Here is a 14,393-nt window from a genome sequence, read left to right on the forward strand (position 1 = left end):
GATTCTCGTCTCGCTTGTCAGTTTGTCAGTGTGATGTTCTATGCAATAGGCCTATAGGTGGCGTGCACACTCGCCACGTGTTTCTTAAATATGTAGACCTAAAGCTTTAATAAAGAAAGTAACTCGCGGTAACTTCGCGGTTAAGGCCCAACACTGCGAAGCCGGAAGTTCGCGGGTTCGATTTCCGATGGAGTCATGGATTTCCTTCATTGATCTAATCCAGCGGTGATCAAAACGCGAACGGCTATGATTACACACGACAGACAGCCTAAGAAGTACGGAGACGAGGGAGAGGTGTTTGGCATGAGAACTACAACCAGTGGTGGTTCGTGCACATGCTGAACTGAACATTCCAAGCTCATTTCCTGTATATCTCTAGGCAGAATGTGCTATATTTATAATCAAGCAGTATATTCACTCATCTCTATCTTTATTGTAAGGAAGCAAATCGTTCAATATTAATTCATGAATAATTTAATAAGGGAAAAAACAGATCTCACCTTTAAGATTATTTAAAAATATAAGAAAACCTCTTTTTCAATCAGTATATTAACTTAATGACTGAAACAAAACTTTAACCTTCAATTATTTTTTGTGCATCTTTCTGAAAAGGAAACAAAATCCGGCTGAATGTTACACACGGCAATTCTCAACTGCGCTATGTTTTCTTCCGTGAGGCGGGACCTGTTTTTGTGTTTAATAAGTATAACTTGTGAAAACAATGCTGTTGACATAAGTAGAAGAAAAATACGCTAATATCTTAGCAGCAAACGTTTTAAGCATAGGATAATTGAGCTTAATAGCTCGTTTCATTCTTACAATGCATATACAGTAATATTGAATCAGTTTTTCTATAATATTAGGTTATTATTAAATGAATAACTAGTAAATAACTGATAATAGTTAACCTCACCTAAGAATTAAAAAGCTTAAAATTGATATTTAGCCTATACTTCGTTCCATAATGTCTGACAGGAGATGTAAACATTGCCACCAGAGGAGAGAAGTATAATTGCTATTGAACAAATGGTGGAAGTCTCATACGCTTCTCTTACAGTTGGCGGGGTAAAACGCTTCAGACCGCTAAACTTCAAGATAAACGTGGAATGGATAAATGTGTTTCATTACCAATTTTATATTTCTCTCCTCCTCTGCCGCCAATATTTACGTCGCCTGCCAAACATTATGAAACGAAGTATAATAATTTTATCCTTCAAGGGAAGAGACCTTAAAAATATTCATTTGCACGTAGAGAAGAATAAATTTATAACATTTACTGTAAAGTGGGGCTACTTGGACATCATTTTAGCACACTTTTCGATGTAAAATATGGGACTTTTATATTAGAGCGATTAAAAGTATACACTGCACCTACTTGGCCTATAAGATTACATAGCTCGTATAAAAATTGGAAAATATCTTTTACAAACTTAAACAAAAAAATTATTAAGTGTCCAAATAGTCCCGATTTTGGGGTTAGTTGGACGCTTAACTGTTTTTAGGCATAAAACGTTTGGTATTCTTGTTAGGTGCCCATGTTACCCCGTAATATGTGGCAGAAGTGTTACCTTTTTTAATATGTGTATATAATATAATATTAATTTAAAGGAAAAGTAAGGTTTATTGAACTTTTATTTATTCTCACAATATTTTGAAGGAAAACTGAGATTTATTGAAATTTATTTATTCTCAAAAATTCTTTATCAAAAAAACTTACGAGGACCTTAACACTCATCTAATTAAAAAGTACAAATTAGTAAAAGTAAAAATAGCCACCATTCCCATGATTTTACATAGAACAACAGATCCCGAATTCTTTCCAATACCTTCCGTACTAACGTCGTGCGAGGTACTTAAAATTTTTTTGCTGCCCCCTTCTTCGACCTCCCTCTCCTAACTAAATATGTTTCAACATGTCACGTTGTGTTCCAAGTAGCCCCGAGGTGGTCAAGTAACCTCACTTTACGGTACTGATCAATAATAATAATAATAATAATAATAATAATAATAATAATTTTACATCTGTATATTCAGCGTGACTTGTTGTAATGCCTTTTGTTGCTTCTAAATACTCTAATTTAGACCTGCAGAACTGTAGCTCCTGAGAGTTACTGCTTACTACCCCTTCTTACCTCACCCACCTTTTCTACCTGTGCGGTCACGGCGTTCTAGTTAACGCTCGGCTGCATCAACATTCATTCTCGCGGCGGCAGGTATACAGTACGCTATCAAGAATTACAAATGAACAGATAATAAAATCCTTAGCAACATACCTTTAGAAAGTAAGAGAAAAATGAATGACGGAAATAACTAAGTTAAAAGATATGTAAAATAAATTTTAAAATGTATGTGTGTGTATAATGTAAGAAGGTCTACTATGTATACATATCGTCCTATTACTAGTAAAGCAGGCCTGCTCTAATTGAACCATTGAGCAAAGGAGAACGAAATTATTCATTTCTCTTCCGATTCCTTATGAAACCTTCTTTTCCTGCTTGTAGAGACAAGGCTTGTAGAACGACATGATACCGCCACTGCTTGTTTTCAATACGTGAATGGGACAGACAGCAATGTACAGAAAACTCCCCTCATCCGTTTGAATGTCTGTGTGATTACACGATGTAATCACGATACCAGTTTTAGTCACCGCTGATCTAATCCTTTCGGCCGCACCATGGCCCTGGGATTTACTCAGTCTCTAACAGAAATGAGTACCAGGAGCATTTCCTTTGAGGTAGAGGCGGTAGGCACATCTCTACTGCCATTAATGCCGATTGTCTATCAGGATGGGAGTTTTTACCTCCTGCTACCGTCTGAGCCGATTTGTTCTGTAATGAGGTTGGCTTCCTTCCTTTAAAATTAAGAAATGAAATCTCCACACAATGTGATAGGAGGTAGTAGAAACGGAATTAGGAATTAATTTAGTTGCTGGATACTCATATATTACAAAGGTGTTTTTATAAACTTGTGAATACAATGAATTAACAAGATCTGAAGACCTACAGCGGCTGAGTTCTTTTCTGTTAATAACAGTAGTGGAACTGTATTCTTCTCACAAGGATAGGTAAACATAGCTCATAAACCCCAAATATAACACAGGTACAAAGGCTGCTGGCCATAGTATTGCGGATAACTTCTTTTGCTATTAGGTCTATTTATGCATTCGTATTAAACACTTGCCTGAATACGGTATGTTAATTAACTTAAGGGACACATAAGGTCTGAACTGTCTGCACTACTAATCTGTCGCATAATCGATTTCTGAATATGGAGTCTACTGTACATATCTTTGTGTATCTCTCTGTGTTACAATCACTGACGATTTGTCCTTAAAGTTCCTGAAGTTCATTACTACCTATACATACAATATGTTTGGTAAATTGTACATAATAATTATAATAATAATTTTTATTTCACAATAGGCGTGGAATTAATGAAACTCTTTTTGTATTAAGGGGAGAGGTACACCATTGGCCTGCAAAGGTTTAGTGAAATCCATTTTTTTTTATATCTCAGCTACTATAAAAGCTAAATGAACAAAGCTTTTCATGCTTAATATACATACATTGCACTTTATAAAATACTATTCAGAATATTAAAATAGCTAATAATTAGGCTATCTGTAAAAATAATATCAAATTTGCATATTCTTTTTACAACCGTAAATCATTCACATAATAAAATATGCAATTAATTAAATATCTGCATATAATTCTTTTACGTATTCCTTCAGGAAATATTTTTTTCTTCTTTAAAATTGTTTAGAAAATGTAATATTGAAGGTAACGATAAAGGAAAAAAATATATATTTCTCGAAAGAATAGGTAAAAGATCCTAGACTGAGTTGTTGATATGGGTTTTTAAAACATTCCAGTAAAAGAATCATGCAGATATTTAATTAATTGTATATTTTATTATGTAAATGCTCTACGATTGTAAAAAAATAAGCAAATTTGATATTATTTTTACAGGTAATTATTAACTATTTTAATATTCTGAACAGTGTGTATAAAGTGTAATGTATGTACAGGGTGTATGAAAAGGTAAGGTCAATCCTTAAGGAGGTGGTAGAGGTTATGATTTGCTGCAAAAAAATGTTAATACAATTTTTCCGAATTCGTCCTCGTTTTTTTTTTTTTAGTAGCACAAAGATCAACTTCCCTATGAATGTCAAAATGTGGACACATTTAGTATTTTATTTCCCTAATCATGGTAAGTACATGGATAAGCATAACCTACTCTAGTATTTCATTAAATTGTCTCAAAACAAAATATATCCCACTCTCATAAACACAACAATTCAACTTGAAGTCTAATCTTACATTGCAAGTTCCATACTTCCTGTTGTCGTATATCCGCTGCAGTTATATGGATCTTTGCAAATAGATCCTATTTTATTTGATAAGTCAGAGCTGTAGACATATTTCCTCTGTGGTGTCAAGTCTGGTGATTGCGGTGGCCAAGAACCTAGACCATTCCTAATCACTACAAGTTGAAGAAATCGAATGTAGGCTATAAAAATACAATACACTCATCACAGCAGTACGTACTTAGCAAATTAAAACGATAAATGGGTCCATAGAATACGACAGTCAAATGAACATTTATCACTGTGCAACTCGAAAACGAGTACGAATTCGGTAAAATAGTATTAAAATTTTTTGCAGCATATCATGTCCTCTATCACCTCTTTAACGATTGAACTTAGCTTTTGATACACCCTGTATATTCAGCATGAAACATTTTGTTCATTGAGCTTTTATAATATAATCTTTTCGCTGTAAAAAAAATCCTAATATAAACAATAGCACTTGACTGGAGTGAGATTTCATTGGCCGCTGTTTGGCGCCATAGTTTCTCAGTACATGTTCCCACCTACTATTGTGCATTCCGTTTCATGTTAAACATTTCCCGTTACTCGTCAAGTAGGCCTAACCTCACTACTATGCATTCATTTGCTTAGGAAACATTTACTTTATAATTACTGTAAGTAAAACTTACATAACTTATTATATACATTTAAAACTATTTGTTTTTCTCCGCTTTTGAGAGGGTTTCCACTGTTATGTTTAATAACCACACACGCCGAGGATACAGAAGCCATACTTCAGTACCACGTGCTTACGTGAACAACTACAAGCTCAAGTGACGCCAGCTTGTTACAAGAACAGACTACTTCGGTATTACTGTTTGTATTCATCCGCGTTCATAGTACATAACAAAATATAAAAGTAGCTTTCCTTTTACATATCGTTTTACTTTGAGTGAAGTTATATGTTTCATTGTATTTAACAACTAGAATTCAATTTTTTATTTTCAAATAATACAAGATGATAGTTTTGTCCACACCTGTGGAGTAACTGTTAGCGCGTCTGGCCGCGAAACCAGGTGGCCTGGGTTAGATTCCCGGTCGGGGCAAGTTACCTGGTTGAGGTTTTTTCCGGGGTTTTCCTCAACCTAATATGAGCAAATGCTGGATAACTTTCGGTGTTGGACCCCGGTCTCATTTCACCGGCATTATCACCTTCATATCATTCAGACGCTAAATAACCTAAGCTGTTGATAAAGCGTCGTAAAATAACCTACTAAAATAAAAAAAAGATGATAGTTTCCAAATACGGACTATATTTTCCTGCGTCATGTGAGTGTTTCGACTGTGAGTCAATCACGGGTATGACAGCCACATGCTTGTGTTGACATTAGGATTTTTCTTAGAGCGAAAACAGTATAGCTGAGATATAAAAGTAAATTTCTGCAGGCCAATGGTGTATCTCCCCTCTTAAAATGTAATGTTCCGAAAAAATTAAGAAACCAAAAGGTAACGTCCTAACTTTACTTTAACTAACCGACTAGCTTGATTAGTTGCAGAGAAATGCACTGATATAATTTTCAGCTCACTATACAGAAATTACAACTATTTGTAATATAATGGTATGTTTATTTTGATACAGAAATTAATTAATTTGAGCTTTACGTAACCGTTAAGTTTTATTGTGAAAATGTTCTTTTATAGAAAAATCGAAGCGAAGTTTGCACTTTTGTTCTGCTTGCTTTTTCACTTCTACGCCTGAAACTGAACTAGCCTGTATCTCATAATTCCATTAACTTGATAAATAATTTAATGATCAATAATGGTAACTAGTAATCTTATTGTGCACATAGGTCCATGAAGGGCACCTAGAGGGCTCAGTGGAGGTTGCGCACAGGGTTCAGGCTAAACTGATGCCTAGCGTGGAGCAGATCCTGGTAAGTCCATGGAGTTGCCCTCTAACCGCTCTGACCACTGCTTTGTGCCTATTAATTCCATTCATTAAGAGGTCGTGATAGAATACCTGCCTTCTTAGCTTGCACGAGCACAGCGTATCTGCCTCTGACATTTGTAAAACTGGGTAAGGTCTCTCAAGGTTATGTTTGGTTCGATGGAGTGTTCTTTCCCTAATGCTAGATGCATGTTAATACCGGCGGTCTATGTATGCCGCACTGGAATACTAACACATGTGTTTAAATAAAGGGAAAACATGTATGAGTCGTCCAAACCTGACCTAGATCACTGGAATTTAGCTTATTGGAATAATAAAATTAACAGTGTATTTTGTAGTAAGCGAAATATTATTGCTTATCTTGTTTATAGCCCTAATTGTTTCAAACGTCTGAGATTTGAAACTTGAAATTATAGAAAAGTATTCTCAACATACAGGGACATAATTTTATTTTTACTAACATTTTTAATATTAACTTGTCTATACCTCTGGATCAACGCCGTTTGCTACCCCCTTCCACGACCGGAGATCGATGATACTGGCGTAATATACAAACAAATCACTTTACTAGGTATAGGAGGGAAGAAAAGTAGTTAATCCTTTTACGTAAACTAGGAAATATTGCGCTTTTGAGTTTGATCATTTTCATTAGGTTTTTGTTTAATTAAAATACAGTACAGTATTAACAGTGAGCGTTTTTACTCACGAACTGAGCTGTCCATGTAGACGTATTCATTATGCAGTGTATATTATACTGTCTACAGCACATTAGCGTACAATATAAAGAATGAAGTTAAATTGAAAAATAATCATAATATGGATATTTAAAAACATTTTTGAAAATGGTAGCCGTTCATTTCGATATAGGCTTCAGTTCTAATGTGCATATTATTGTACCTAATTCCAATTACCAGTTTCGTTCTTCGTACTAGTAACTCATGTTGAAATAAATCTGTACCTACTCTATAAAAGAGTACTTTACGTACTGTAAATTCATTCTTCACTTCTGCCCGATCCGAAAAGATAAAATTACTCAGACATACTATCTACTGTCCGTCCAAGTGGTTATGTCGTAGGGTCGTAGAAAGTGACGAAATAACGTGACAGTTAATTACTTAACGAGGCCCTTTTATTTAAGTTATTTACACAGTCGTATAATATTACGTAGATGTCCAATTCCTAACAAATTAATGTTCTCAGAAAAGAGCTAATACAGCCCAGCCACTAGCTGGCGAATAAAAGCTGGTGGGGGAAACCGGGATACGACTTAGGCAAATGGACGACAGTACCTGTGCGAAAATGATTCAATATTGAAAGCTCTTTCGTCACTGGAAAACGCGAACATATATATTTGGAACGTACTGTTTATTATGACCGTAAGGCTACTATGACTCTATAGGCTATGCGGTCTTGGATCTGTGTGGAGGACGGTTGAACTTCATTAGTGGAAGGGGTGGGAGTGAAGTACATTAAAAACTCAGGTAAAATAAAAATTGAAGTAAAAATAAGATGATGTCCCTGTACAAGATTATCACGTCTTCCAAATTCATTTTTTTATTGAGCCGAAATATTCTGCTTTTCATAGGCTATTTGTCCTTCAGTAAAGAGGCTCAAATTTCTTATTAGGTGGCTCATATTTTAAACGACTATCACTTGATTCCTATTGTTTTTCATACCACTGTTAATATTATTTACATAGTAGCGTCGCAAAATTAAAAAAAAGTATTGAAATATTTACACAGGTTACATTTATAAAAATTACACCGCAAATATTCAATTACTTTCTTAGTAATTCTTTAGGAAACACGACGCCAATTTCGAAATAAACGCCGCTTTTCTACTACCTATACCTACAAATGATATGAGTGGTGAAAATGTTCAGATATGCGTGTAACTGGGCTGGAGTCTTGTAGCTATATGTTTCAGTTTCTTATCTACAGTTAACAGGAGTATTGCAACACATTCAAATGTAAAGACATATGTTTTAATTTACAAAGGTTTTTCGATGTTACATGTTCCTTTACTCTGCCAAACTTACTGTCATTTATATCAGATTCACGACTGATATAAGACTCCATCCAACATAGCTACATCGTATTATCTGATTACATTAATAATAACTTCAGGTATGCACAACTTTCTCTTTAAACAATACATCGTGCTTCAAAATTATGGTAACATTTTCATATGGATATTGAGTTTCAGTAACACAGTATATTGGTGCATGTATTCGTAATTTGTTTAAGAAACTCTAAAAAATCTTTATTGGCACGTTTCAATGTGCGAACCCCTTGTTATACGGCACAGTCAAATTCCTGCTACACACTCTCCAACATTTCGGTTTATGGAAGCAATCGCAGCAATGGTCTTGGGTGGGTAGAGGTGAGACAAAAGCTACATCCTTTACGTACCCCCGAAGAAAAAGTCGAAAGTCACATGGTGTCGAGTCTGGTGATCTGGGAGGCCAAGGGCGGTAGACAATATGAGCGGCGGTAGCACATCCATTCCAACGATGTGACAAATGGTCGAAAATACCTATAAAACAATCTTTGTACCATTGTTATTGAATTTGTTTTGTCAAGCTGCAAAACCGAAAACGATTTATATTGTAGCTTTGTCATTTTTCAACATGTTTCCAGTAGCAACAGAAATAATACGTTTCCGAATCTTAGAACTTTAAACTTTGAAAGTTTGACTATGACATGTGCCATGTAAATTTTTCATTACTAGTTCATATGAATATTATTAAGTGTTACCATCATTTTGAAACATGATGTATTATGCTAATTAATCACAAACTACGTACTTATCACAATACTAATATTAAATCATAAGGAACGTGTGTGTTAAAAATGCATAAATCTGGTATATTTCGTGTGAACTTATATTCTGAGTTTGTGCACATTACTAATGATAATTCCATACCTTAAGCTAGGTTTACATTTATTAAGCATTTGCAATTAAGTTGCTTCAATTCAAGCACTGCAAAGTAAGAACTAATATTCAACTTAACTTCAAGTCAAGAAATCTGACGTTTCCAAGTTTCAAGTGAAGTTGAAATCATTTCTAACTTTTTGTTTGACTTGGAATAGTACCGTACCTGAAATAATTCGAACAGTGTGAACTACTTGTACGTGGAAGAGTTCAGAGCTATATTGAGTCAAGCGCTATTTATTAAAAACGGAGAAAGCAATGGTTAAAGCTAAGTAAATACCATAGTTTAATGAAGATTGACATATAATTTAATTTTAATGTGCATACTTTATGTCATTTACTATATGTTTAATTAAATTACGGTATTCGCTTGATTTTAATTTTAACATTTGTTTTCTCGGTTTTAATATAAGTTATGACTCTGAACCCTTTATATTTGACTTCAAGTTCAAAGAACGTGAATTCGCAAGCAGAGGCCCAAACGTAAGTGGGATATGATTGTAGAGACTGGATTAATCTTGCTCAGGATAGGGCCCGATGGGCGCGCTTATCTAAGGACGGCAATGAACCTTCGGGTTCCTTAAAAGCCATAAGTACATTAATTAGTATGCTAATAGCACTTGAAATGTGGATATAGAGAAGAATGGAGCGTGTGAAATGTACAGACATAATAAGAAATTAAGCTGTGTTGGAAAGAGTGGGTGAAGAAAAACTAATGCTGAAACTGAACAGGAAGACAAAAAGGAGTTGGTTGGATCACTGGCTGAGAAGAAACTGTCTACTGAAGGATGCAGTGGAAGGAATGGTTAACGGGAGAAGAGTTCGGGGCAGAAGAAGATATCAAATAATAGACGACATTAACATATATGGATCATATGCGGAGACTAAGAGAAAGGCAGAAAATAGGGAAATACTAGACAATGCTGCGTTTGCAGTGAAAGATCTACCCTTGGGAAAACACTAGGAATGAATGAATGAGTGTAGCTAACTAAATTATATTTGAAATCCTTTTAATATTGATCCTCCTAAACAATATGTAAGGAAGAATATTTTTCTGTACTTTTATATTCGAGTAGATTTTTACTGGTTATTATGTTATGAATAGGGATCGGATTTTTATGTAATTACATGTTATATTCCTTTGAACCTAACCGTATATAAATAACAAATCTTTGCGAATCTTGTAATTACCATTAATATATTAAAATTTGATACTGCATATTTTTTAATATTTACCCCACATTACATATTATGGCTTGGTATTACATAAATGTACATATTTAGGGGTTTTATTCATTTTTACTTCTTTAAAAGGAAAAAGAAAATTGCTGCTGGGGAAGTTTACAATTTGAAATAAGCCTTTTTACCTACCCGAGAAAAGATGTATTTCGGGACGAAACATAACATCTAAGTTCCAGGAAGTAAAAGAGGCACTCACCCCTTACCGCCCACTGTAAATATGAATGAACAAAAGGCAACCTTTCTCATACAACTGCTCTGTATTGTAAAAATCAAGGAGGGAATAATCTTATACGCATACGCGGACGACATAGTAGTAGGGTCTAAAGACCTTATAAAGTTACAAGAAACAATAAACATCATGGTAAAATGGTGCAATAAAAACAAATTTGATATAAATGTGAACAAGACAGAAAAAATGATACTCTGAAACGGCGGATGAGCACCAGAAACAGTAGAAATCGTCATGAAGAAGAGAAAATGAAAAATTGTACCATACTACAAATATCTAGGCTTAACAATACAAACTAGCGCAGATATTGACATGAAATATTTTCATGATTTTACATATTTTGGTACATATTCAGCTTATTTTTCTTACATAAATATGTACATATTTCACACCTTGATATTACATAAAAATCAGGTCCCTAGTTATGAACGATGATTTTTGGGATTCTGAAATTTACTGTCCACAAATAAATTTTGTAATTTTTAGGGCTGACGGTTTCCGACCCTGAATCCAGAAGTTGACTGTTACATTTACTATTGACAACGAGGGAAGGGAAAATTAAACAGTGCAGTTTAAGAGTACTGTGTCGGAAGAGACTAACCAGAGCATAGTAAACAATGTCACGCAACGCAACTATATGGACTATGATTCAAAAAGAACCTCACATAATTCACTTAATCCGACTCGCTAGAGCAACATTCCGGCTTTGTCAACCTAAAAGCAATGTTTTGATTGTGAAACCGCCAGCCCTAATAATCTTGAATGCCACATAATGCCCTGTGCTACCAGGTGCTCTCATTCAGGTGATGCCGCAAAAAGTTAGACTCCCAGTTAGTCACTTGTCTCGTAGGGTGCAATTCGTCATGGTAACCCAGGCTCGAGAGAGGTTTAAGCAGTTTCTCGGTTCTTCCTTCACAGGTAGTAGATACGATATTGAGTTGTGAAAATATGGTGAAAGGAAGACAGATATAATGGGAGTGTTTTGGCTGATATTTTTCAATGTCAAAATTCGCATGGTCTTGTAGGGAGGAACAGTCATGGTCTCGGAAGCTCTTAGAAAGCAGTAGATATAGGCATCCAGCAAGCAAAACTCAGTGCGCAGAAACCAGCGGGCGTGACTGTCTCGCGCAGATGACGTATGCTCCCGTTCCCACCATGTTCTCACGCCTACTGCAGGGGAGTAAGAAGGGTATAGCGCGCCGCGAGGAGTCTGAGCTGAGTTTTGCTTGTAGGATACCTATAACTACAAGTAGAAAAACTGAGAATCAAGGTTGGATTTAATCTTCACCGACAGGAGATTATTTTTCCTGATATGGCCGCATCTGTGTCTCAAAGCTAACGCGTTGATCTTTCACACTTACAGTCTGTATTCGATCCCCGGCAAGGTTGTGAAAGAATTTATGGTGGATAATGCACACGTTAGAGAGAGTTACTACCTTTAACTTCCCTCATTCCAACAACACACTCCATCTCCCCTTCATTTCATCTATTAGACATGTCTACAATAGTAAAAATAGATTGGAATGAAGACTTGAGAGGTTAGTACGGGTTTCCGATGTTGATATAGGAAGGGCTTGAGGCTACGGACTCTGGGGCTTACGTAAAGAGAGGGTAAGCAGTCGGCATGAAGGAAAAAAACAAAAGATGCTGGTAGGATCAGAAACTGACAAATCTGTATAACGAAAATTGGCTATAATAAACATTGAATACTCGTGTCGTAAATAAAGAACCTGAGTCGGCGAGTACCTAACGAGGCACCACAAGAAAACAAAAAAAATCTATTTTGATTTGCAGCAAATAGTCCACGTACTTGTCTTTGATAACCTAAAACTTGAATAACACTATCGTGGCAAGTCTTGAATTTGTTACATTCTTGCATTTATGATATAAATTACTTGTCTTTATGCATCATCTATAAAATTATTTTATGCGTAACTTCCCAATCGTACTATCAGGGACTGGAATGCTTTACCTGCAGACTTACTAAAGGCTTTACCAATAACCAAAAATGTAATTAAAAATAGGCTTAAGGACTTTACTAATAGACGGTAGTATATTATACACTATACTTCAATGGTGTAATTGATGTTTTGTTATTTGAAGTGTTGTATCAGTGAAAAATGTGTTGTCAGTGAAGTGTGAAGTGTGTTGTGTAAGTGAAGTGTATTTGTGTCAGTGAAGTTTTATAGTTTATAGTGGTAGTGCAAAATATGTGAACAGCGAAATGTTTTTGAAGTGTTAGTGAAATCAGGATAGTATCAGTGAAATGTATCGTAGTTCCAGTGCAGTGAGTGAGTTGACAGCGAAATGAGTGTAGTGCTGAAAGGTACTTGTGCACGTATGAACATATCATACTCTCGTGGGTTTTAGTTCGAACTTAGGGTTAAGATACAAATTAGATTTACTTTAAATGTTATTTTAAGTGAAATGCCTTTATTATTCGGTTGAGAAACTTTTATCATCCAGTCTGCTGACAGAAAAATCTGAAAGTTAGAATTTATAAAACAGTTATATTACCGGTTGTTCTTTATGGTTGTGACACTTGGACTCTCACTTTAAGAGAGGAACAGAGATTAAGGGTGTTTGAGAATAAGGAAAATATTTGGGGCTAAGAGGGATGAAGTTACTGGAGAATGGAGAAAGTTACACAACACAGAACTGCACGCATTGTATTCTTCACCTGACATAATTAGGAACATTAAATCCAGACGTTTGAGATGGGCAGGGCATGTAGCACATATGGGCGAATCCAGAAATGTATATAGAGTGTTAGTTGGGAGGCCGGAGGGAAAAAGACCTTTGGGGAGGCCGAGACGTTGATGGGAAGATATTATTAAAATGGATTTGAGGGAGGTGGGATATGATGATAGAGAATGGATTAATTTTGCTCAGGATATGGACCAATGGCGGGCTTATGTGAGGGCGGCAATGAACCTCCGGGTTCCTTAAAAGCCAGTAAGTAAGTAAGTAAGTTATTTTAAGTGATCGTGGTTCATTTAATTTGGGATGCTAATTATTATTATTATTATTATTATTATTATTATTATTATTATTATTATTATTACTATTTATTATTAGTATTATTATTAATTGTATTTTTTTTATTAATTGTCATTATTGCGTGTAATTAGTTACCACTGCCACCGGGTATTTACCCATTTGCAGTGTGAATAAATACATACATACAATCCTAATAATGAATACAGTGTTCACAAATTTGAAACTTATCTACAAGATCGCTATTTTACAAAGTTCTACGTTGTTTGATTAAAATCTTATAGTAGTGAAATTATACTAAATTATATCGCTGTTCACTGTTCATGCCAGAGCAAAGCGACGAAACAAAAGTATAAATTATGTAAATTGTTTTTATATCCATATCCAAGAAGAAATATCTTGTTTTCGTGAGACATAATATCATTCCTTGCATTTGCTTCTTTCGTGTTTAAGTCGAATGTATACTTCCGACCAAATGTGATAGGTCGTTCTTATTTTAAATAAGAAATTTAAAACAACACAATTTTTAGCCCTCAGACATTAGGGAACCAGAAATTCTCTTTCTAGAGTGACTTTTTTTTTTTAACTTGGTAACATTTCTTTATATAAAGTGATACATTTCCCGGAAGGCGGAAAGCAACAGATGTATTCAGAACGCGAAGCTTTACGTAAGAAGGTTAGTTCTTTTCTTTTCTTTGTTACGCGTATGAAAAAAGTAAGTTCTTAAAAAC

The 14,393-nt window shown here is 35.1% G+C and overlaps 1 protein-coding gene across 4 annotated transcripts in view; it reads left to right on the plus strand.

The window, feature by feature from the left end:
- The window catches only part of LOC138705913 (transcription factor Sp9-like), a 397,606-nt gene that overhangs the window by 300,433 nt on the left and 82,780 nt on the right, over positions 1-14,393 (plus strand). For 2 of the 4 annotated variants that reach the window (XM_069834677.1, XM_069834686.1), the window contains exon 2: positions 6,163-6,246. The exons of the other annotated variants lie outside the window; for them this stretch is intronic. In XM_069834677.1, the coding sequence (XP_069690778.1) occupies positions 6,163-6,246 (84 nt within the window). The remainder of the gene's footprint in view (positions 1-6,162; positions 6,247-14,393) is intronic. 4 annotated transcript variants of the gene reach the window in all.

The sequence above is a fragment of the Periplaneta americana genome, chromosome 1 (assembly GCF_040183065.1).
Source record: "Periplaneta americana isolate PAMFEO1 chromosome 1, P.americana_PAMFEO1_priV1, whole genome shotgun sequence".
Lineage (NCBI taxonomy): Eukaryota > Metazoa > Arthropoda > Insecta > Blattodea > Blattidae > Periplaneta > Periplaneta americana.